The 25728-nt window shown below is 44.4% G+C and overlaps 3 protein-coding genes across 6 annotated transcripts in view; 2 read left to right on the forward strand and 1 right to left on the reverse strand.

Annotated features, from left to right (window-relative positions):
- The window catches only part of SNX8 (sorting nexin 8), a 34586-nt gene extending 24064 nt beyond the window's left edge, over nucleotides 1-10522 (forward strand). For 2 of the 3 annotated variants that reach the window (XM_040439794.1, XM_040439792.1), the window contains exons 10-12: nucleotides 363-512; nucleotides 752-2592; nucleotides 10465-10522. In XM_040439794.1, coding sequence (XP_040295728.1) covers nucleotides 363-512; nucleotides 752-865 — 264 coding nt within the window. In that variant the 3' untranslated portion in view covers nucleotides 866-2592; nucleotides 10465-10522. Of the gene's footprint in view, nucleotides 1-362; nucleotides 513-751; nucleotides 2601-10464 lie in introns of all 3 variants that reach the window. The other variant, XM_040439793.1, reaches the window with a different exon arrangement.
- Nucleotides 10523-12973: 2451 nt separating this feature from the next.
- NUDT1 (nudix hydrolase 1) lies at nucleotides 12974-19209 on the reverse strand. Of its 2 annotated transcripts, none has more exons than XM_040439796.1 (4): nucleotides 19088-19209; nucleotides 14605-14764; nucleotides 14144-14289; nucleotides 12974-13944 (listed from the first exon to the last, which is right to left on the reverse strand). In XM_040439796.1, the coding sequence occupies exons 1-4, from the start codon at nucleotides 19104-19106 to the stop codon at nucleotides 13772-13774; spliced, it is 498 nt and encodes a 165-aa protein (XP_040295730.1). In that variant the 5' UTR covers nucleotides 19107-19209; the 3' UTR covers nucleotides 12974-13771. The 2 variants fall into 2 exon arrangements, with proteins under 2 accessions (XP_040295730.1, XP_040295731.1); XM_040439797.1 differs by lacking the exon at nucleotides 19088-19209 and adding an exon at nucleotides 15140-15273.
- Nucleotides 15542-19828, forward strand: MRM2 (mitochondrial rRNA methyltransferase 2). Its single transcript, XM_040439795.1, has 3 exons — nucleotides 15542-15602; nucleotides 17225-17514; nucleotides 19164-19828. Exons 1-3 carry the CDS (start codon nucleotides 15583-15585, stop codon nucleotides 19598-19600), a joined length of 747 nt encoding a protein of 248 aa, XP_040295729.1. The 5' UTR covers nucleotides 15542-15582; the 3' UTR covers nucleotides 19601-19828.
- Nucleotides 19829-25728: the final 5900 nt, after the last annotated feature.

Consider the following 25728-nt stretch of genomic DNA (forward strand, 5'->3'; position numbering starts at 1 on the left):
TGAATGGGTCCGCATCTGAGCCGCCAAAACTGCGGATCAAAACAATAGCCATGTGCATGAGGCCTTAAAGGGATGGACCAGGAGATTTTACACGTGATGGCCTATCCTCAGGGCAGGCGATCAGTGCCTGGCTGATGGGAGTAGTTGTTGTGGCTTCTGTTGTGTAGTGGACCAAGCTGCCCTTCGCTTTAATATGCAGATCTGGTTCCGGAGCTACTCCGGAACAGTTGATTGGCGGAGGTGTGGATTGGACCCACCCCTGCAGATCAGATATTAATGGCCTAGTTTGCAGATAGGTCATAAATATATTATAATTAAGTAATATTAGGCAACCCCCTTAACTTACTTTTTTTTTTTTCCAGCAAGAGAACGCAATCATGGTCATGGAGTTAAGAAACTATTTTTCCTTGTTTTGTTTGCACCAAGAAACCCAGCTAATCCACATCTACCTGCCCCTCACCTCCCACATCCTCGGGGCATTTGTGAATTCACAGATTCAGGGACACAAGGAGGTTAGTTTTATATTGATATTCTTGTTTAAAGGGTTATACTGTATTAGAAAATCATGGGTGTTTTCTTACAAAAACAGCACCACTTCTGTCTACAGGTTGTGCCTGGTATTGCAGTTCAGCTCCATTGAAATGAATGGGACTGCAGTACCGCACACTTCCTGTGGGGTGGTGTTTTAAAGGAAAGCAGCCATGATTTTTGTTTTTTCTAATTAATATTTTCCCCTTTTTTTTCTTCGCAGATGAACCAAGTCTGGAATGAACTGAAGCCAAAGCTGAACTGCCTGTTTGTAGGACCCTCCAGCCTGGTTAGCCCACCACTGTCCCCAGAGGAGAGGCATTTCTTTTCTCGCTAGTAGAATGTTCTGTGTGATTTATATAAATGGGGATTTTGGGACCGTGATATGTTTGTCCTAAGGTGATTCCGTGCACACACCCATAGCAGATGCTAGCGGGGTGCTGACCGTTGAATGCAAGAACCACTTCAGAAAGTTTATGGTTGTAATAGCTTCACATCAGACTTAAAATGCAGCTGAGTAAATTTTAATTTGAAAATAATGACTTTCTAATATATATACTACACTCCTGATCGCCTTACTGCTGCCATAATGTGAATATTTTGCTTGCTCTGTGGTTGTCATGGTAGCATCAACAGACTTGTACATGGACTTCCTGTCATGTGGCTTGCATTCACAGCAGTGGAGGTCACATGACAGGAAGCTCATGCTCAGACGACTTAGATTTATATTATTGCAGCAGTTTGTAGATCGGTTGAAGAAGGGGAGCAACGAGGAGTAAATTACATTCTTCTCAATTTTTTTTTTTTAAAGGTACGTAACCCCTTTAAGATGTGTTCCATGGGTCATTTCCGCCATGGACAATACGGTCACGTTATTACGTGTTACTGAATAGACTTTTTGTACCATTGAGGTAAAACTGGAATTAACTGACATGTAAGGCTCTTCTGTGTCATTCCACGTAGCTGAGGTCAGTGTGCATTTGGTTAGGTTTTGGGACATGAATTACATTGAAACCTTAGCGGTAATGTTCATATTGTGCTTGCTCTGGAGTTGCCATGGGAGCGTCAACTGACTAATTCTACTGTACATGGGTTTCCTGCCATGTGACCTCCTATCATGAATGTTTCCTTATGAGTGTAGGTCAGAATGCTACTGCAGAGTTAGCCGATGCTACCATGGTAACCCCAGAGCAAGCGGAATTACTGTATAAACACTATTGCAGTGCCACCTGAATGGTTCAGAAGAGGGCTATGTGTAAGGATGGGCTTACACATAGGCTTTTAGTGGCGCTTTTGCAATTACAGTGGCATTTTTGCACCTGGTCTTTTGCAATAAATTACCAGATATTAGCTGAAAATACATAAAAAATTGAATCGCGTAACAGTTTTTTTTGGGGGGTGTTTTTGTAATTAGGTGTTTTTTTTTTTACCTTTCTTTCCTCTATAGGAAAAAAAAAAAAACACCAGAAAACTAAAAATTCACAAAGAAAAAAAAAACACCACTAAAAAACGGCAGCGCATTATTTCTGCGTAAAGCGATCTTACACGCCAGTATATAATGTGCGCGATTATAAATCTAAGAAGGCAAGACTTATAGGAAAAATCCACTGCCTCTTCATGTATATATAGTTTAGTTACAGAATTATTATTATAAAGGAATTTATTGTCCTCTATCTGCAGAGAAATAACCGAATATAATTTATTCCAAATCTCTCTAACATATGTAAATCTTTATGCTGGAAATTTGAGGTGGTTGCTTGACGTTGCACTTAGTATTGGGTTGTGCAGGATCATTCCAGCAGACTTGTCCCTATGACACTGGCTGACCTGTCACGTGTGCTTGGCAGCTGAAGACATCTGTGGCTGTCCTATGTCCATAGGTGCCCGCATTTCTAAGAAAAATCGTGTTTTAATAAATGCAAATGAGCCTCTAGGAGCAACGGGGGCGTTGCCATTACACCTTGAGGGTCTGCTTTCTCTGCAGCTGCCACGTCCTTTGCACTTTGACAGGACCAGGCAGTGAAAACATGATCACACCTGGCCCTGTCAACCAAAGTGGAGAGGGTGCAGCAGTTGCAGAGCCTCTAGGAGTAACGGTAACGCCCCCGTTGCTCCAAGAGGCTCATTTGCATATGTTAAAACATAATTTTTCTCAGCATTGTGGGCACATAAACACAGATGACTTCAGCTGCCAAGCGCACATGTAACAGGTCAGACAGTGTCATAGGTACAAACCTGCTGACAGATGCCCTTTAATGTATGCCCTAGGGAGTGCTACATGTTACTGTATGGTATCTATTCCAGGGCTGGTACTCTCATTCTTGGTGGGTATGCTTGAAGAAGGGATCAATGCTGAGAACACCACATCTTCAGTCTACATTGACATACTGAAAGAAGTCATATTGTGGGGTAACCCAGTATATAGCTGACGAGTTATTTTTTTTTGTTTTGTTCTTCTCTGAACCAAATATTGATGATGAGCGAATCAATTGGAGTTCGGCCACCACAAATAGTGGTAGTAGTACTACGGGGGAGAGGAGTTCTTTCATGACCCCCGGGTGGTGACTCAAGCTGATCGTATATCACTTCAGTTCCATCATGTGGATGATAATGTGTGGACAGGATCAGAAACTATAGTGTTGTAGATGTAGGATCTTTCTTTTCATAACCTCGTATTTTTGCGAGTCTGAGGCATATGTGGCTCATAAGCTCCATACGCTTTTATTTTTTTGCAGGATGCCTCTATATGAAAGTGTGGTGGCCAAAAGAACAATCTGTGCATCCAGAGCTTTCCTGATGCATTCTGTACATGTTGCAAAACACAGCGTGTTTATAGCCTAATCTTCACTATTGCTAGGTGTCAGTGGACGCACAGCTCATCCAAGTATTATATGCATCCAATGCACTTCATTTCTGGGATCGACAAGCAATAGGGTCGTACAGCACTAAGAAAACATGGCTTCTTTCTTCCAAGCACAGCGCCACACCTGTCCACAGGTGGCATCTCTGCTCTGTCTTTGTAATCCAAAAAACAAAGTGAGCACATCCTAATGCGTAGGTGTGCAATGCCATGGCTGAAAATACAAAATCAAACACAATGCAACAGCACTCTGCCAACACAGAATATATGAACTAATGCTATACTCACTATTTGAATGAATAGAAGATACTTGGCAAATATATTTTGATGAAAATAATTTGTGCCCATCCACCTTGGCAAGGTGATCTTTTGGATGGGAATCTACGCTAAATGTGGTCTCTTTTGGTACCAACCGGCCTCCATACTGAACCCACTCTGTATAAAACGTCTACTGGTAGCAGCAGACCTCCAAGGAATAAAGGGAAAGCAGGCTTCAGCTCTTTATTACACTAATTTAAAATCAGCCTGTGGGAAAGATGGGTTAGTCAGGAGTGCAAGACCAACCTGGAGACAGCCACACTGCAAAGACAAAAAACAATAAGCATATCCAGGTACCAGAAGAGGTAGCATACAGAGGTCACCTTGCCGTGGTGGATGTGCACAAAAGATTCTGTAACATATTAGCTAAGAACTTCGCGTTTATTCATATAGTGAGTATAGCATTAGTTCATATATTCTGTGTTCGCACAGTGCTGTTGCATTGTGTTTTTGTTTTATAATCCTGTATACCCCCTTTAATCTTAAAGAAGCACTCCTGGAGTTTTTTCTTTGCCTATTTAGTGCAGGATAGGCCATTATTGAAGAAAAAGATGGAGGCTCTTGTGTATGCCTGTTTTATTTGATGTGCAATTTGTGGGCTCCCCTTAGATATGGTTTGGCCCCTTTCACACAACAGTTTTTTTTTTTTGTTCGTATACAGAACCATTCTTTTCAATGGTTCCGCAAAAAAACGGAATGTACTCTGTATGCATTCTGTTTCAGTATTTCTGTCTTTACGTTCCGTTGAAAGATAGAACATGTCCGCAAATCACGTTCCGTGGCTCCATTCAAGTCAATGGGTCAGCAAAAAAAAAAAAAAACAGAACACATACGGAATGTACTCTGTATGTCTTCCGTATCCGTTCCGTTTTTGTGGAACCATCTATTGAAAATTGTATGCCCAGCCCAATTTCTTCTATGTAATTACTGTATATACCATACGGAAAAACGGAAACTAAAAAACTGTCTGCAAAACACTGAAAAAGCCATACGGTCGTGTGCAGGAGGCCTTTTCCTAATGAATCCTACATTTCCCATCATGCCTGGCTTTGCAGAGACATAGTGGGTGGAGTCTCACCACTCTGCTCTGTGACAGCTCAGTGACACAGCTGCTGTCCCCTCACACTGCAGGGTCTCCATGTTCTCCTGTGTCATTGGTGGCAAACCAATGGCACAGGTGCCAGAGGCGGCACTCGGCTCTGTGGGAACCTGTGCCCTGGAAAAGGCGATGGTGTACCAATATGCCTTAGACTTTTCCTGCCACTAATCAGCGCAGGCCGCACTATGAACGGCACAGGCAGCGCACTGAATGTAAGCAGGCTATTATAGCTAAATGATAAAGTACATGGAAGATATACTATATTGGACTATAGTTTTCAGGTTAAATTGCCGTGTTGGCACTTTGCGGGGGGGTTTTGGGTTGCCAAAAGGTTCGCCATCACTGTCCTATGTGATTCAGCTTGAGCCTGTCAGGAGGCAGGGAGACCAGTGTGAAGCTACATCCCATAGAATTGTACTGGAGAGTCGGCACACACAGATAGTACAGGGTGGTTCATAAAACTGCAGTTAATCACTGTATACACTCGCCTACTATCAGCGGTGGACTGGGAAATTAAAGTGGCCCTGGAAAAAGGGGGAGAGACCGAGTTCCTGTTAACACATTAGAGCAAGATGTCAGACTTAGGCCTATTGCACACGCCCATATGGCTGTTTCAGTATTTTGCGGTCCGCAAAAAACAGATCCACGAAAAATACGTTTGACATCTGTGTGCATTCCGTTTTTTGCGGAACAGGACATCTGGCCCCTAATAGAACAGTACTATCCTTGTCCGTTATGCGGACAATAATAGGACATGTTCCATCTTTAAACGGAAACTGAATGCATATAGAGTACATTCCGTTTTGTTTTTTGCGGACCCATTGAAATTAAAGGTTCTGTATACGGAACGTAAACTGAAAAAAACGTGTGCAAGAGGCCTTAGGATCACATGACCAGGTTCCCATAATGAAAGGGTTCAAAATGTATTGATGAAGCAGAGTTAGGATATAACAAATTACACTGCTAGAATACTGGTGGTAGTTAGTAATATATGAAGAAGGGAAAAAAAATAAAACCTGGGTGCTTCTTTAAAAGCCTATGTTTGTATCGTCTGTTATAGCTTCAGTATTACCTTTTTATATACATAATTTTATGTCCAGTATATATGTGGAAGAAATGTGCACTTTAAAGAGTGTTTATACTTTTTGAACCATTTTTTTAATTGCTCTGAAATGATATACGGTATATAAAATATCTTACATAGGAGCTGTGTACACAACTGTGTCTCCGTGGTTACACTCACTGTGTAGTCTGCTTCTGCAGTCCTAATACTCTCTTCCATCTTGATAAAATACAGAGCTGGCTGTAGGATCAGACTACACCCAGGGTTTGATGTGTAGTCTGTCACCATGCAGAGACAGCTTGCACAGGGCTGTATTCACCAAACATAGGATAAAAATGATTGCAAAAGTATACATGCCCTTTCATCCTATTATAATATATTATACTTGTATAAAAGTATTCGCTGGAACCTGTTTTCTAATGGGGTTGTCCGGGATTTTGATATTGCTGGCGCATCTTCAGGATTTCAGATGCGACACCCTGCTGATCAGCTGTTACCTTGTAGATTCAGAACTGCATAGCTCCATCCATTGTGTAGTGGACGTAGCTGGTAACTGCAGCACTGCTCCCATTTACCTCAGCGGGGGTAGTGCTGCAGTTACCAGCTCCATTCACTACACGATGGCTGGAGCTCTGTATTTCCAGAACTACAAGGTAACAGCGGATCCGTGGGGTGTCTGACTGCCGCTGGTCTGATCCTGAAAATAGGCCATTAAAATCCTGGACAATCCCTTTGATAATGGTAGCTCTTGCAGTAGTGGCAGCTAAAATATATATAAAAACATAAACTACCATGAATTGTGCCTTTATAAAACTGATCAGAGATAAAAAGTATCAAAGACACTAAGAGGAAAATTTGTCATTTTTCCCTGTTTTCTGGCGTTAAAAAATCCGCCCAAACCCAGTGACTGCAACATTTTAAACGCCACTGCAGCAATATTTTGTCTGAAGTGCTGTTCCTATGCCGCCTTCGTCACTTTCCAAAAAGGCGGCGGGGAGGGGACACATTTATCTTCATTTACACCAGATTTCTGGCGATTAAGACAGAAATGTACGGCAGCCTGTTTAGGCGCACGGACTGCTGGAGGATGAGCATAATTTATGACAAGGCCTCATCATAAATTAGGTGCATCCTCCGGCAACACAAGGGGTATCATAGACCAGCATAAAAACGAGTAATTCAGTATTAGGTTGGCACTTCCAGTATTGTAACCTCTTTACCTCTCACTGGATAGTGGCAAGTATTGCCTTCACACCTAGTGCCCATAGTGACACTGACCCAAACAAGAAAATGCAGTGGCTCAAAATAGGACTGTGTGAACGTGCCTTTCAGTGATGGTCAGTTCGCAGTGTTCGCCAGCGAACACATACGTGCTGCCATCTTTAGTAAGGTAGACTCACCCGTCCGGCGATGCACAGGTAAGCCCTTACCTGTGCCGGTCTGAAATCAAATGCAGTCACCGGGAGCAGGCAGTTTCCTAGAACAGCCCGATGAAGGCCCCGGCGGCTGCCTGCTCCCGGTGACTGTATTTGATTTTAGACCGGCTCCCGGCACAGGTAAGGGCTTACCTGTGCATCGCCGGATGGATGAGTCTACCTTACTAAAGATGGCAACCCGCATGTGTTCGCTGGCTCAATTCAATAACCTGTGCCTTGAATTTACTGTCACCCTCCAGTCCCTGGGGACTGTAAGAGAAGCCCCTTGGCTCTCAGCATTTTTCCTACATTATAACATTCAACAGGAGTCATAGAAATTTTTGCCACTGAAAAAAAATTAAAAAATTCAGACCTCAGCATGGCCTGATGTGCAGGATCGGCATGTGACCACTGATGGCCCAGCAGTCACATGACACTCCTGAAACCTCACCGTTGAGACCACCCACTGGCCAGAAGCAGTGATGTGCATGTAGACAGCGCGGCACACTTCCAGTACGGTGGGGGCTGTAAGCTGAAGCACTGAAATCAAAGCACTCTGACCAGGGGAGGAGGTTTTTTTTTTTTTTTATTTACAGCATATCCTGCAATATTTATTTTTTTGGTCTTAAAGGACCCCATTAATATATTCCTAGCACTTGCCAGGGAGAACACTAAGAACGAGACCTAGTTTTTAGTGTATTACAGACTGGTAGGCACCACAATACGATGTAAGCCTTATGGTCATATGTATGACACTTAAGAAAATAATGGAGAATGTGATGGCATATGGAGTCCGCACAGGTTTATGTAACCCGTTGGAGAGGTGAATGGATGAGTCAGAACTAATTCTAGGCTTTTATTATTGATGGGCTATCCTCAGGACAGACCATCAGTATCTGAGCACTGGGGGTCTGACACCTCGACGATTAGCTGCTCTGGCACAGGAAGGTGATGCCAGCCAGAACTTACACACTGTGTAGTGGATGGAGCTGGTTACGGTAATGCTGCTCCCATTGAAGTGGATGGAGCTACGCCGAAACAGATGATCAGCGCAGGTGGGAATTCAGACCTCTATCGATCATGTATTGATGCCCAATTCTATGCATAGGCCTTCAATAATCAAAATCCTGGAATACCCATTTAAAGGGGTATTCCGGTTATATTAAACGTCATGTACACCTTTTTGGAGGCAATTTTTGTTTGATTGTACTTTACAAATATTTGGCTAAAAATCATATTTTCAATTGGCCTTTATTAAAAATATTGAGCTGTTCTGTCACAAAGGGTTAACTGTTTTTCTAGCCGTGTGACTGGTACTTTTACTTTGTGCCTATTAAACCTTATCTCTAAACTACTGACAGGTCATAAACACTCATTTAAGCCACATTCTTATCAGTAACATAAGAACTGAGCTATAATGAGTGTTTATAATGTGAGAGAGCAGAGATAAGGAGACAGTCTGCTGCCCAGATGACGGAAAAGAAAGAGAATCCAGAGGCAGCTTAGTAGAGCATCTCAGCTCTGTACACAAAAAAAGGATTCCATATTTTTACTAAAGACCAATTGAAAAAAAAAAAGAATTTTAGCTCAAAATAAGTACAATGGCCTTATCCTCTATCAACAAGATAGGTGATAACCATTTAGATTAGTGGGGGTCCTAACGCTGGGACCTCCACCGATCGCAAGAACTCTGTACCCTTTGCAGCCCCCTGAAATGAATGGAGTACAGTGCTTGGCTATCTCCAGAATTCCCATAGAAATGAATGGAGCGGCTGCTTCGTTCATTGCAGGGGTGCCCCCTATTCTTGTGATTGGTGAGGGTCACCGTGTAGGATCCCCCCACAAATCTAATAGTTTTCCCCTATCCTGTGGCTAATTAAACTGGAATGCCTGTGGGCATGAGTGGTGCTGTTTGGAGGGGGGGGGGGGGGGTAGGAGGAATCCTGAATAAACCCTTTGTCTTTGTGGATGTTGTAAGTTATACATTTTTGTATTCTGAAGGAAGAAAAATGCACAATGAGAAAAATAAATAAATATATTCTATTATCAGGGACTATAGATATATAAAATACGAATCATGCATATTGTATTTTACAGAGAATTTATATACCAGATCTATGTGCCTTATTATGAAGAAAACAATCTAGTGTTAGCAGAAGGACTCTGGGAGAGATTATTACGGCCCGGGATGATGTTCTTCACATTATAAGTATTTTCACAAGCGGCAGACAACCTGCTGACGGCTGCACTATTTTTCTTGCGTTCGCTAAATTCACTTTGGCTGTTACATTCCAAAGAAAGAGGGAGAAAATATAAAACTGCCGGACCTATATAAGCTAATGAAATATTCATGTATATAAAAGAAATGCATATATAAAGTATGTTTAATAAAATATGAAAGTTCATCACTGGTTTTGTGGATTTATTTTTTTTGTCTTTAAAGGGAACCCGTCATCAACTTTATGTTGCCCTTACTAATGGCAGAATAAAGTAGAGACAGGTGAGTTGATTTCAGCGGTCTGTCCTTTTATAAGTAAAGTGGTTGCTGAGAACTAACATCACAATCATTGCAGGCTAGGCCTGAAAGAGTCACAGCCACCTGAGAAGAGTCCTGGTTATTCATGAATCCCTGCTGATGATGATTGTCTTCTACCTAGTTTTCTCCCTCGGCGAGAACTGCCAATCATCAGCAGATAGACGGGGAGAGCAGGAGATTATGAATAACCAGGACTCTTCTGAAGTAGATGTGACTCTTTTCCAGGCCTGGGCTGCAATAATTATGATGCTGGTTCTCGGCAACCACTTACTTTTAACTCACGACACATCGCTGACATCAGCATTGCTGCCACTAATTTATGCTGCCCTCAGTGAGGTCAGCATAAAGTTGATGACTGGTTCCCTTTAAAGGGCATCTGTCCGCAGATCTGTCCCTATGACACTGGCTGACCTGTTCCATGTGCACTTGGCAGCTGAAGACATCTGTGTTGGTCCCATGTCCATATGTGCCCACATTGCTGAGAAAAATGGTGTTTTAATATATTCAAATGAGCCTCTAGGAGCAACGGGGGCGTTGCCGTTACACCTAGAGGCTCTGCTCTCTCTGCGACTGCCACGCCCTCTGCACTGTGTCAGGGCTAGCTGTGATGACTCTTTCACCGCCTGCTCCTGTCAAAGTGCAGAGGGCGCAGCAGTTGCAGAGAGAGCAGAGCCTCTAGGTGTAATGGTAACGCCCCCGTTGCTCCTAGAGGCTCATTTGCATATATTAAAACACAATTTTTCTCAGCAATGCGGGCACATATGAACATGGGACCAACACAGATGCCTTCAGCTGCCAAGCGCATATGCAACAGGTTAGCCAGTTTCAGAGGTACAAAGCTGCTGACAGATGCCCTTTAATCTTATATAGGTATCTGATCAGTGGGGGTCTGACTGCTGAGACCCCCAGCAATCACAAGTATAAGGTTCTGTTCTCAGTTACTCTTCTGCAGTCCCACAGAGTCAAACAGAGCAGCAGTGCACATGTGTGACCACCACCCCATTCACTCAAAAAACACTAGCACCACCTTCTTGCGATCACTAATGCTCCAAGCAGTCTGACCTCCTGCCGATAAGGAAATAGTTTTTATGGTGGGACTTCCACCTTAAAACATGCTGGATGATACATTCTAGTGATGCATCAAAGGGGTTCTCTGCTTTGGACAGATCCTACTAGTTAGAAGGATCCCTTGACAATAAGGTGATCACAAGTGCTGAGACCTCCAGCAATCAGGTGTAATCTGTGCGGAAGTAAGTGTTCTGTTTTCCTGCAGCATCCCTACAGGCCACATTAAGCATTACAGGGTGCCCATTCATATCAATGTGTTGTCGTGTAATACAGAACAGGTCCTCCAGAGCACGAGACTCTTCGTAACTCGTCTCCATTAGTAAAAAAAATCCTGGAAAGTTTACCCCTCTAATAATACACTACTGAGGCCTATGAAAATGGTTTGTCTAAGCTAGAGACCCCTTTAAATATATTAATACTATACGATGTAGTACTAAATGGATGATCGAAATTGGTTGTTTCTGCAAACTAAAATAACTGAATAATTCCAGATTTTTCCGCTGAAATGGCCCATTTTTACTGCACATATTTTGGATCTGTGTCATATGGATGCCTCATAGGGAGATCACACTGTGAATTCACGTATATTGGGGTTATGACTTCCTCTATTGGATGCCAAATCATGAAGGCACCATAAGTAGCGTCAAATAGACCTGTATGGGTCTGTCATACTGTGCTGCATGTTATTTGCACTTGTCTGGCTTACCTTGGAGCAACGCTTTCATCCCATGGTCACGTGTCCCATTAATCTTTCTGGGGAGATTCTGATACCTCTGTACATACAAAGTCCGATAAATGCTTTTTTTGCCAACAGGCCCCATTTTTGATGGTGCAATGTTTATGCAAACTATGCCTCAAAATAGGAGTTTTGGTGGTGGACGTTCTCAAGGTGGGGCTTAAAAGGGTTTTCCAGGCTGGACTATCCTCAGACTAGACCCGTACGTGATCAGACACCCCTCATTGATTGTGTAGTGGGCAGGGCTGGTTACTGCAGTGCTGCTCTCTTTGAAGTGAATAGGGGCAGCGCTCCGGTAACCAGCTTCATCCAATGGACGACGCTACGGCAGGCCAGCAGATTAGTGGGGGGTTTAGGGTGTCGGGCCACCGATCAGATATTGATGGTCTATCCACAGGATAGGCTGTGGTGAAACTACGACTCACAGCATGCTCCATTCATTTCTGTGGAGTCCTGAGAACAACCAAGCAAGTGTGCATCTTGGGGGTTGTAGTTTAACCACAGCCGGAGTGCCGGAGGTCAGCCATCAAAATAAAAGTACTGGAAAGCCCCTTTAAATGTCCAGAGATTGGTGACTTCCACGTTGGTTGAGTATTAAGTCTGTCATAAAAGAACTCTGTACTGCTCCACTATATAAGTAAGACACCCCCCCCCCCCCCCACGTGCCATATTCCAGTTCCATACCGTATAATGAAGAACTTGAGACAAATGAAAAGAACCTTAGTAGATAATGACCCCCCTCAGTTTATTGTAGCCAACCATAAACCGGTAGACACACTAATAAGCGTATAAAGGAATTGTAGGAACAAACCATAAAAATAAACTGTTCCAAGATTGCAATAATCAGATATGACTGAAAACTTAAAGGGAATCTCCAGGACTACAAAAAGATGGCTGCTTTCTTCCAAAAACTGCACCCCACGTGTTCTCAGGTTGTATGCGACATTACAGCTTAGCCAAATTCACTTCGACACCGGACATACCCCATGGACAGGTGTGTTGCTGTTTTTGTAGGCCTTGAGAACCTCTTTAAAGGGGTATTCCGGTTATAGCAAGTTATCCCCCATCTATTAAATTGGTGGGGGTCCGACTGCTGGGACCTTATACACCATAGGTCTCCCCCAAAACAAACTGAGCGGCAAGCATGCCCACTGTCACTCCATCTCTAGGGTTGTTCTGGAGATAGCCGAGCACTGTACTCCCATAGAGATGAATGGAGGCAGGAATAGCAGTGTGAATGCTTGACCTGCTACTCTGTTCATTTCCCTCTGGGTACAGGGTCCGAGTGATAGGACCCCCACTGATCATATAGTTACCCCCCCCTACCCCTGAGGACCTTTTCTGCAGATCTCCCAGCGTGACCAGAGCCACTGTGGGAATCATACCTTACTTGATACCACAATTGCTCCCCCTGGGGTCTTCCGGTTTGACATGTGTCATGCTGCAGCGGTAACGTGTCACTTGAGCGTCACATGACACGTCGCTGCTGCGGCCACGTGATCAAATTGGATGTTGACACGGGGAGATCTGTGGCGTCGGAGGGGGAAGCAATGGAGTCAGAATCTAGCAGCGGCGATCAGGTAAGTTTGATTGCCACCGTGGGTCCGGACACGCTGGGAAGTCTGCAGAAAAGGTCCCCAGGGGTGTACAACCCCTTTAAGATATATCAAAACTGGTGTAAAGGATAAAATAGGAGAGCAACCAATCCATCTTACCCACCCATCTTGGACGATCTAGTAAAGTGCACTACCTGCTACTGCGGATAAACAGCATCATATTAAAAACATCCAAAGTAAAAACCGTCTCCAGAGACTGCACAAGGCTGAGGTGGTGCCACACAAGTGCAATATGGGCACAATTCTAGTCTGTCTAATAACCCGAACAAAAATCGTTTTAGTTGGTAAATTTGGGCATGAGAGCCCTGCCCCGAGAATGCCCACTTATGGGTGAGGCTTACGCAAGCCCCACCCATTTTCAGCCCAATACAGCCTGAATTTGCTGGGGACTGTCTCTGAATATTGGGGACAGTTCCTGCAAATTTGGGATTGTTGGCAACCATGATAATGCGCCCAAGTAACCGCAGCCTAACCGTGCAATAGAAAAGACCTACAATAAACTTCTCCGCCAGACACTTCAGCACGTTCCTCCTCAAACTTCTTCTACTTCTTCCAGCGTATAGTCCAGAATTTTATCATGTCCCTCGAACTTGAAGTAGGCCTGGAATTTCTTCTTCTGCAACAACAGGGGCAACCACAAGTAGTCATCCGGCCACATGCCATCATAAGGGATCTCGTCTAGCGCAAACCACTCGGGACGCATTTCTGAAAACGCAAGACGTAATAAAAGAGGTTTATGAAATGACCAGCGCCACTCTTGCCCATAGGCTGTGTCTGGTACTGCAGTTCGGCCTGATCAACACAAACCCAGTAGGAATGTTGTCAGGAGCAGTCAGAGAAGGAGCGACCCTACAAGGCTGACCTTATGTATTATGTGTGCATGAAAGATTCCCGAAAATCTCACCTTCGCTTTCAGTCGGGTCCCCTTTAAACACATCTGCACGGAAGACGTGGACATCCAACAGCTCCGTGCTACCGACAAACTCAAATTTTATGTTTCCGATTTTCTGGAGGGTTTCGGTTGTTAGGCCACTCTCTTCCCAGAGTTCCCTGCAAGAAGAAACAGATTGAAATGAACAACTATAATGGCGGCATTTCCAATGGACGGCTAACGGTCTGCTCCGATGTAATACAATCCCCCCCACATATTTGGTATGACCGCGTCTGTAATAAGCCATACTTTACAAAGGGCTGTCCCATCTGGAATACTCCGCTCCATATAACTAATTAGGCCACGCGGTCATCATAGAGGAGGGCCGGTCCCTTCTAGTCCCCAGAGCTGCAGCTCCACCGCCTCGTCCGGCCATAGACTACATGGCCCCCGATTCATTTTATTACAGGTCGGTAAGTGGCCCTGTTCCAGACCTTTTTGCAGCTTCCTCGATGCTTTCTCCCGGCTGCACTTTACCACCAAACCCATTCCACAGGCCGACACCAAAGCCACGTTTCTTCATGCCCAGCAAAATTCTCTGCGGCTGGACCACCAACACCAGGGTGAGCAGCTTAGATGTGAACATGGCTTCTCCTGCGACACGGACGGAAAAGAGAGATTTTATACATGAGGCGACGCTGTGCACCTTATCATCTCAGGTGATTTACAAGGGCGCTAATAGAATAATTATATATATATATATGGCTGTATACAGCATGTGACCAATGCAGCCAATCGCTGGCCTCATTGATCTCATGCCATAGACTGATGAATGGCTGCAGCGGTCACATGTGGTATATAGGCACGTCATGGCTGCAGTGTGTATATATGTGTGTGTGTATATATATATATATATAGAGCAGACATGTGACTACACCTGCCTATAAAGTTTGTTCTAACCTGCTGGTGTATACACACACACAACAACCAGTCAGACATCCCCCTTCCCCCCGGACGTGGACAGTTTACCTCTTGCAGGCTCTTCTACACAGTCCAGCTCAGTCCCTGCCTGTCACACGTGCAATTCACCCGCGGCAGCTCCGAAAATGGATCACGTGACGCGACAGTCCCTTCCCCGGCCGCCATATTAGCTATGGGCAGCTGCTTTTTTGTTCCCCTTCACTACATTAAAACTACAATTTGTCGTTTCCTTCCCCCATTAAAATGCTATAAACTATGACTAAAGGAAAACTCTCTGTTGTTTTCGCGATTTTGTTTCCCCTCACAAATATGCTACTTCTTCAGCTAAAGTCACGTATAGCATAAATTAGAAAGAAAATACTATTCTCAGGATGAGGTGGCGTCGGGGGGCTGCTTCACCTGTGAGGCTTTTCATCGGGGGTGCTTTACGGGTTTCCCTCAACAAATATGGCGGACGCTGAGCCCTGATTCCCTGTCATGGGACAATAAGCATGGCGGCCGCTGTGACTCGGTGAGTGTGTGGTTGTGCAGGAGAATTTTCGCTGGTCGTATTGCTGGGGAGGTGTAGAGGTGACTTCTGTGGGACTTGTTCAGACTTTGCCTCTAATAACGCCTATAGTCCCACCTAGGACACTGCCTTAGTACTGACACATTGTTCAGAGAGTGCCATGCAGCAGCCACAGGGAATGCACACAGTGCCCAGCTGGTCCCATACCTTGTCCATATGCCTAGTGCAGGGGTCCTCAACCTCCGACACAACAGGTGTTGTGAAACTACTACATCTCCCATCATGCACACTTGCTTGGCTAAACCACAGAAGTGAAAGGAGCATACTGGGAGTTGTGGTTTCACAACAGCTGGCGCGCTGAAGGTTTCTGATCCCTGGTCTACACTTTTCTACAGACGACGCTTCTATCGGCTGTAGAAAATTACGCAAATGAAAAATCTAATTCTTGAATTGTATTCGTAAATCTCCGGCCGATATTGGAGAATATTCATTGCACAGGCGTATAGGCTGATCTGACAAAATGGCTCCTCGGAGGCCGCTCATTATCATATAAAAAACCGCTCACACCCATGTTCCCTGCGATTTAAAGCCTCTATAAATGTGCAATAATGTTTTTACGAGAAAACGTCCCTAATGGGGAAAGGGGGGGGGGGGGGGGGGGGGGAGTATAATTTCATGTATTCAGCTTCAGAAAGGCCTCGTCTTATGGCATTCTGCATTGCAGCAGCAGAGTCTCCAGAATCTGTACCTTAAAGCCAGCTGAACACTGGGGGGTCTGAACCCTGGGACCCCAACCAACTACAAGAATGGGGGTCCCGTACCCCTGTTCAGATGGCACTGCCGCTGCATTCATTCTCTATGGGGGCACTGGAGATAGCCAAGCAGAGCTGCTCCCATAGAGAATGAATGGAGCGGCTACGACCTGCCGCTCCATCAAAACGGTGGAAAGGGGACCCTTTTTCTTGTGATCGTTGGGGGTCCCAGTGGTGGAACCCCCAGCAATCAGCTTGTTATCCCCTATCCTGTGAATAGGGAGTAACTTAAAAACAATCCCTTTAATAGCTGTAAATAACGCTTTGATCCAAAAATCACAGCAAGAGTTTCTTAAAGGAGCACTCCCACAAAAATGTTTACTCTCTGACCTGCTTGAACAGGTACATAATGTAAACGGTGGTGTATCTTCTTACTAGTGTTTGTGAGTTACATCCTTCCATCTGATCCTCAGCTGTGTCATGTGACCAACTCTCTGATCTCCAACTGACACTGGACAGGAAGTCTGTTACTTCTCTATTCATTCCTATGAGACTGACATTGAGGCTCCCATAGGAATACATAGAGAAGCTGAATTCCTTGACACAGCTGAGGATCAGAAGGGAGGTTATAACTCTCAAATACAGTCACTGGTCACTACAGTTTATATCATGGACCTTTCTAAGGCTATTTTCACATCTGCATTGTTAATTCCGGGTTTTGAGATCCGGCAGAGGAGGCGGTCACCATTATGGATGCATTGTGTCTGTCTCTGTCATTAGGGCACTTAGACTGCCTGCATTATGGGGGGCGCTCTTACAGTCACTGTTATGGAGTATTGTGTGATAGTCACAAAGAATGTCCTATATTTGCAGCCTCTGGCAGACGCCGTCTCCCCTAGTGCAGTGCCGCGGCCTGCACATTAGTCTAAGGACGCAGAAGGCCAAGACGGGGGCAGAACACATATGGCTGACCAGGCAGCAGCGGGATCCCTATGTGAAGGCAGCACATGCTCAACATTACCGCTGCCGCAGCGCCTTTAAGCTGCTGGAGATCGATAAGGAGCATAAAATCCTGCAGCCGGGGAATCGAGTTGTAGATTGTGGTGCGGCACCCGGGGCCTGGAGTCAGGTGCTGGTTGACAAAGTGAATTCCTTGGGACAAGGTGAGGAAAAATGTAAACCGTGTATAAGTGGAAACAGTCAGCAGGGAATTCCCTGTTACACCAGGCACAATGCCTTGTAGGGCTCGCTCAGCTGAATGTAATGATACTTCTCACTTAGCAACCCGTTCCTTCATTCTGGAGAAAAAGTAATTTTAATCCATAGGCAAATGAGCAGTTAAAGGGGTAATCCCATCTCAGACAATGGGGGCATATCACTAGGATAAGCCCCCATTGTCTGATAGGTGCAGGTTCTACCTCTAGGACCTGCACCTACACCGAGAACGGAGCGTGGAAGGTGGTGGCCGGAGAACCCTGGGTCACCCTGCTTTAGGATTAATACGGTGCACCTACTGCAATTGATGCACCCGAGACAAGAATAGGCAGTTTGTATTAGAAATGTAGGAGGGCACTCAGCAAATGGAGTCACATAGAATCATGAAAGTTAGAACAATACGATTTATTGAACACCTCTATAGCAATAAAAACATATAAAAAGCAACTGTGATAAAAAAATATTCCACTACACACCATAAAATATGAGGGCAATGATGAACAATATAATACATAAGGTGGAGACCAAGCTTAAATAAAATATCCAATATAAAAAATCCAATGTAAAAGAAGGGGGAATATGTTCGGATAAAATGTCCAATATCACAAAGGAGCGCACTTGAGTTTAAATACTTGTATATGCAATCATGGGAATTTTTTCGAATCGATTTTTTTCAATTTAAATAGTCAACTTGTTTTTTTCGATTTAAATAGTCTAATCGGTATTTTTCAAGTTGACTATTTAAATCGAAAAAATCGATTCGAAAAAATTCCCATGATTGCATATACAAGTATTTAAACTCAAGTGCGCTCCTTTGTGATATTGGACATTTTATCTGAACATATTCCCCCTTCTTTTACATTGGATTTTTTATATTGGATATTTTATTTAAGCTTTGTCTCCACCTTATGTATTATATTGTTCATCATTGCCCTCATATTTTATGGTGTGTAGTGGAATATATAGAGGTGTTCAATCAATCGTATTGTTCTAACTTTCATGATTCTATGTGACTCCATTTGCTGAGTGCCCTCCTACATTTCTATTACAAACTGCCTATTCTTGTCCGCAATGGTGGAAGATCAGGGGTGCGCTCCGGAAATGCGGACAGCACACTGTGTGCTGTCCGCATCCATTCCTGACCCATAGAGAATGAACAATTGTGGAACGGATGCGGACCCATTCTGCGGACGTGTGAATGGACCCTTAATCTGATTGGTTGCAATAGGCAACTAAGCCAGTTTTCCTCTGCATCAGTTTTGATCCCTCCCCCCATTTGTACAAGGGTACATTCACAAGACCGTATGTATGATTTCTTCAGTGTGTTTTCCGCATTTGAATGTCCATTTTGCAAGCGACAGAACATATTCTTGGCTGCAAATGCAGACCACGGAAATCAAGGAGTCTGCAAAAAAAAAAAAAAATGGATGCAACACGGACATCATCTGTATTTTGCAGACTCCAAAATACATACAGTCGTTTGCATGCCCCCTAATAAGGCTGACATACATGGGATGTCACCTCCGTTCAGCTCGGTCATATCTGCTATCTGGCTTCCATTCAGTTCACCGTTTTTTGTTGTTTTTTTTCTCTCTAGACCCCGCGAAGAATGTAGGATTCGTCCTGGGAGTTGATCTTCTCCGCATAGCTCCGCTGGAAGGGGCAGTTTTCCTCTCTAAATGTGACCTTACCGACCCTGCCACCCATAGGAAAATCATCGATCTTCTCCCTTCCGGACAGGCAGACGTCATCTTGAGTGACATGGCTCCTAATGCTAGCGGGATCAAAGAACTGGATCACCAGAGACTTGTCGGCACGTGTCTGTCTTTCGTGGACTTCTCTTCCACGGTTCTGAGGCCCGGGGGGAACTTATTGTGTAAGATGTGGGATGGAGGAGAAAGCAGTCTAATAAGAGACAAGCTGCAGCAGAGATTTCAGATCGTGAAGACCGTGAAGCCTAAAGCCAGTAGGATGGAGTCTGCCGAGATCTATCTACTGGCAAAATCACACAGAAGCAATAAAGCCCCAAACTGATGCTATGTATTATGTATCGTACTGCTGCTATGTATTACAGATTATTATTATATTGAGCAAAATATTTTTTATAAATATTAACCGGGCCATGATGGGGGTAGGCATTTGCGCTCCTGTGAGCACCGCGACCTTCTCTCAGCTCACCGAGCACAGCGCCGTCCATTGTATGGTGGCTGTGCTTGGTATCACAGCTCCGCTCCGTTCACTTCAATGGGGCTGAGCAGGGCCTAGGTCATGTTACTCGGCCTAGGCAAAGCTGAGAGAAGGCCGTGGTGCAGTTTGCCAGTGCCTTCTCAAACAGCTGAATTAGGGGGGTCCTGAGTGTTGGACCCCCATCAATAAGATCCTACTCAGAGGATAAAAATGTAAAATATCTCAGAAAGCCCCTATAAAAGTTTAAAGGGAGTCTGTCCCCTCCGAAATCAGTTGCAGAGTATACCGTCATAGACAGTAGAAGCCCCGAAACATGACCGTACCTTTCTTGTGAAAATCCAATCCTCTACTCCTGAGAAATGCTTCTTTTTAGTTTTATGCTAAAAAGGTTTTCGGTGCACCTGGCTTCCCTACGTCATCGCTACCGGCTCAATCAAGCAAGACGGGTAGGTGCTGGGTGGTGAGCGATGGCGTAGCGGCCCTAAAGACGGTGCACTGAAAAACGTATTTGTAAAAAAAAAATAAAGAGATGAATTAATCAAGATTAGGGCTCATTTAGACATGTGTTTTGTGGTCCGCAAATTGTGGACCCGCAAAATACGGATACCTTCCGTGTGCGTTCCCCATTGTGCAGAATGCGCACTGCAGCCCTACGATAGAAATGCCTAATCTTGTCCGCAATTGCAGACAAGAATAGGACATGCTGTATCTTTTTTTAAATAAACGGGTCCGCATAAATACGGTAATCTTGATGTACCCTAGGACGAAGTTTCACAGGAAAGGTACAGTACTAGAATTATTTTACATACCGGATCCGCTCATCAGTACACGACGGATCCGCTGTTTCGACGGATCCAACCCCATACCGGATCCGTACGACGGATACGGAAAAAAAACGGTAATGTTGCCTTCAGGATTTCCGGATCAGTATCTTAGAAGAAAAGCCGGAAAGACGCATCCGGAAAGAAAAAATGATGCGTTTTTCCGGATCCGGCGTGTAATTCCGGCAAATGGAGTACACGACGGATCCGGCCAACGCAAGTGTGAAGGAGCCCTTAGTTTTTGGGGGTGACAGGCTCCCTTTAAGGCGTAACGTGCAAAATTGTGTCTATTCATTTTATTGAAGATTTATTTTATCATAATAATGTTTTCAAAACAGGTGGCATAAGAATTTTCCTAATTGGCGCAATAGAAGCTGCTTCTTCACCTCGGTCCCAGGGGCCACCTCATAAGGTGAGACAGGGTTTCTGAAGATAAGTGTGGATTGCCCACCTCTCCCAGTCCCACGCTGCCGCCCTCTAATTCCCGGTCAAGCAATGTCGTATCGAGCATGTGGCTAGTGCAGCCAATTACGTGTTGACACATCATTGCTAGACGCAAAAGTAGAAATGGGCAGCATCGGTTGGGATCCAAGGGGTATGTTTTTTTTTTCCTTATTTTTTTCACATCGAGATAAGTTTTTAGGTTTTTTTTGGATTGGAAAAATTCAATGTGGGAACTATATACTTCTTGGGGGTGCCATACGCATTATACAGCTGACACTCTGATCTAGGTTCGGACATCTTGGCATTAAACTGCTTCAGTGCCGCGGCTTCTAATGGTTTTGCAGAGTGAGGGCTCATGCACACGAACGTATTTTCTTTCCATGTCCGTTCCGTTTTGTTTGCGAACTGTATGCGAAACCATTCATCTCAATGGGTCCGCAAAAAAAAACGGATGGTACTCTGTGTGCATTCTGTTTTCGTATGTCCGTATTTCCGTTCCGCAAAAAAATAGAACATGTCCTATTATTGTCCGCATTACGGACAAGGATAGGACTGTTCTGTTAGGGGCCAGCTGTTCCGTTCTGCAAAATACGGAATGCACATCCGTATTTTTTGCGGATCCGTTTTTTTGCGGACTGCAAAATACATACGGTCATGTGCACGAGCCCTGACTGGCAGCCCCTTGTGGCCAAACACTGATGCCTATAAGGTTTCGCCAGAGACAGGGTCTAATAGGCTGTGTGTTTTTTTTACTTGCATCCATAAAACAGACACACTGCAACATATCAGAGGATCGCGTGTTCAAGGCCGGTTTGTTTTCGTAAAAAAAAAAATTTAAATCCTGTCTCAGGACCCATATAATAAAATGATCACATTATTTATCCTGTACAGTGAACATTCCTGTTTTTTGTCCATTCCGCTACCTGCCAAAACATTAGACAAAAAGTGATAAAAAAAAAATCATGTCTACCCCAATATAGACTCCCATACGGCATTCTTGCTCCCTTGTGCGCCAGAGTGAGATGCACCTAATTGATTAAAGGGTTTGTCCCACGAAAAATATTCTACAGTTTTCAAACCAGCACCTGGATCTGAATACTTTTGTAATTGCATGTAACTAAAAATGTAGTATAGGCAGTGAGTTATTTAATAAAATGTATCTGTATAGCGCCACCTGCTGTTTGTTCTTTTTCTTATTTATCTGTCCACCTCGCCTAGGAGTATGCACATGCTCAGTTCCATTCTTAAACTGCCTGCTGCCATAGGAAGAGAGCTGCAGCCCAAAAGACACGCCCCTTAGCTGCAGCAGGAAGGACACGCCCCATGTGCTGTCAGCTTGATATAAATCTAGCAGAGCAATGAATGTGGAGATCTCTGGATCCATGTGAGGTACAGGGCTGGTTCTAGCTTTGTTAGAAAGAGATTGTCATGTACTAAATTATGTCTGATTTTCATTTTTTACTTTAATCCTGTTATAACCCCTTAAAGATGCAGATGCTATAACTTACTATTATTAAGAAGCAGAAGCTATAACTTATGCCACAAGTTATCGTAAATCCAGCAGGCTGTGATAGGCCACGCCCCCTCTAGCTAAGCCCTGCCCATTTTCTCATCACCAGAAAAAAGAAGCTCAAAGTCGCAAATTACGGCACAATTTGCGACTTTTTTACATCACAATAGTAGCATAAAACATAAAAAAAAATGTCCCCCAATGAACGGAGTTGTATAGTTTCAGCGCTGGAGCTACCAGACCCTCCAATATGATATTAATGACGTATTCTTAGCGTAGGTCATCAATTTTAAAATCCTGGACAACCCCTTCAAAGCTAATCTGTCACCATGAAATTCACTGTTACACCGGGCACAATGCCTTGTAGGGCTCGCTCAACCGAATGTAATAATACCTTTCACTTAGCGACCCATTCCTTCATTCTGGAGAAAAAGTACTTTTAATCCACATGCAAATTAGCAATTAAGTGCACCGAGGGCGGGCTTAAGCCACTCTGTGCACCTTTCATCATTTCCTCTGCCAGGCCCTACCTCTTCTTGATTGACAGGACCAGGTTCCTTACATAGTCAGCTTTTTTGATCCTGTCAATCAAGATGAAGTAAGAGAAGCACGAGTGGCTTGGGCCCGCCCTCGGTGCACATAAGTGCTCATTTGCATATGGGTTAAGAGCACTTTTTCTGACACCTTTCACTGATCGCTAAGTGAAAGGTGTCATTACATAAAGCCGAGCTAGCCCTAGAAGACGTTGTGCCTGGGGTAACAGCGAATTTCCTAGAGACAGGTTCCCTTTAAAGGGTTAAATAACCTTTCCATATGACATATTCCCCCTCCTGGCATTTGGCATTGTCCACAGACAGAACATATAGACATGAGGAAAGGTTAGGGAACAAATATTAGACATAATCTACTTGTTTTCTTGCCCTGCTGTGCTGGCATTTTATATTTCGGGAGCGCGGCGCTCATGTTATTGCAGTTTTATCTTTCTAAATAACAGCGCGGCGGTAATAATGTGGATGCTGAGGGTTGTCCTTGCCTCTATGAACAAAGGATTTTTTTTTAGATTTCGTATTTTCGTCTTTTCTGCTTTGATCTGGTAAACAGCAAGAAGAGAGGTTCTGGCTCCTATGGATGTCACGGCATCATGCACATGGCGGTATTAGATCTCTGTACAATGCTGTATGGCGGTATAATATAGCACCTATAGACTTCTATGAACCATCCTACGTATTACCTACGATTTTATATAGAGGTACTGGGAGGTCCCATTATATGCTGTATTACAGAGGTGATCTGCCTGTTATGCAGTATAGAAGCTTCGGGACTTCTATGTGCTCACATCAAGCTGTCACACACAGAGACCTCCTTCTCACTGCCCGAGACAAAGCGGGCATCCATCCACTGTGTTGCTTTAACAGATGTGACTTGGCAATACCGTTAAAGATGGTATCTAAGTAGTTCCCTTAGGCCCCTTTCACACGGGCGAGTATTCCCCGCGGATGCGATGCGTGAGTTGAACGCATTGCACCCGCACTGAATACCGACCCATTCATTTCTATGGGGCTGTTCACATGAGCGGTGATTTTCACGCATCACTTGTGCGTTGCGTGAAAATCGCAGCATGCTCTATATTCTGCGTTTTTCACGCAACGCAGGCCCCATAGAAGTGAATGGGGTTGCGTGAAAATCGCAAGCAAGTGCGGATGAGGTGCGATTTTCACGCACGGTTGCTAGGAGACGATCGGGATGGAGACCCGATCATTATTATTATTTTCCCTTAGAACGTGGTTATAAGGGAAAATAATAGCATTCTGAATACAGAATGCATAGTAAAACAGCGCTGGAGGGGTTAAAAAAAAATAAAAAATAATTTAACTCTCCTTAGTCTACTTGATCGCGTAGCCTCTCCTTCTGTCTCCTTTGTTGAATAGGACCTGTGGTGAGCATTAATTACAGGAACAGGACCTTTGATGACGTCACTCCGGTCATCACATGGTACGTCACATGATCTTTTACCATGGTGACGTACCATGTGATGACCGGAGTGACGTCATCAAAGGTCCTGTTCCTGTAATTAATGCTCACCACAGGTCCTATTCAACAAAGGAAGACAGAAGGAGATGCCGGGCCGCGATCAAGTGGACTAAGGTGAGTTAAATTTATTTTATTTTTTTAACCCCTCCAGCGCTAGTTTACTATGCATTCTGTATTCAGAATGCTATTATTTTCCCTTATAACCATGTTATAAGGGGAAATAATACAATCTACAGAACACCGATCCCAAGCCCGAACTTCTGTGAAGAAGTTCGGGTCTGGGTACCAAACATGTGCGATTTTTCTCACGCGAGTGCAAAACGCATTACATTGATTTGCACTCGCGCTGAAAAATCGCCGGAGTTCCCGCAACGCACCCGCACATTTTCCCGCAACGCCCGTGTGAACCCAGCCTTAGTCTTTACCCAATAAACCCTATACAGGGTCTGGTCTCTGCTGCAGGGGAACCACCAGGCTGCTACCTCTTGGAGTAGTCTTTGTTCAAGTTACTGATGACCCACAGGGTTTCAGGCAAAACCGTAGTCATGGACAAACCGAGAGTTTGCGCGATCCAATAAACAGTCCAAGGTCAGGCCAGGCATCGATCGGTCAAATGCAGAAGTCAGACCAAGGTTGGTACATGGAACAGTCATCAAGCTACAGCATACATTAGGACACAGAGACAGAAACTGGGACATAGATCGGCTGTCCCAGAACCACGGGACAACTGCTGCCATTTGGGACTGTCCAGCCGGATACGGGACAGTTGACAGGTATGTATTATGTGATGCTGCCTGCATATATTTCTTATAGGCCTCATGCACACGACCATATTTGTTTTGCGCTCTGCAAATCTCGGATCTGCAAAACAAGGACCCTGGCCATGCGCATGCCACCATTCTTTTCAACCTCCTGTAGAAATGTCCTATCCTTGTCCGCAAAACGCCAAAGAATAGGACGTGTTCCATCTTTTTTCCGTAAAACGGACATAAGGATGTGGCAGCACTTGGTGTGCTGTCCGCATATATTGCAGCCCCATTGAAATGAATGGGTCCGCAAAAAAATTTGGATTGCATGCAGACCGAAAAAATACAGTCGTGTGCATGAGGCGATACTCTGAATTGCTCAATCGCTATGGCAGCACAGGCCTCGGCTGCGGCCTAGTAGGG

The sequence above is a fragment of the Bufo bufo genome, chromosome 7, assembly GCF_905171765.1.
Source record: "Bufo bufo chromosome 7, aBufBuf1.1, whole genome shotgun sequence".
Lineage (NCBI taxonomy): Eukaryota > Metazoa > Chordata > Amphibia > Anura > Bufonidae > Bufo > Bufo bufo.

Coding starts and splice junctions, on each gene's coding strand:
- MRM2 (XM_040439795.1), top strand. CDS start 15,583: ATGGCGGCCGCTGTGACTCG. Junction 15,603..17,224: donor ATGGCGGCCGCTGTGACTCG/GTGAGTGTGTGG, acceptor CTATATTTGCAG/CCTCTGGCAGACGCCGTCTC. Junction 17,515..19,163: donor AGTGAATTCCTTGGGACAAG/GTGAGGAAAAAT, acceptor TTTTCTCTCTAG/ACCCCGCGAAGAATGTAGGA.
- NUDT1 (XM_040439796.1), bottom strand. Junction 14,290..14,604: donor ATCGAGGAAGCTGCAAAAAG/GTCTGGAACAGG, acceptor TTCTTCTTGCAG/GGAACTCTGGGAAGAGAGTG. Junction 13,945..14,143: donor GGACCCGACTGAAAGCGAAG/GTGAGATTTTCG, acceptor TTGCGTTTTCAG/AAATGCGTCCCGAGTGGTTT.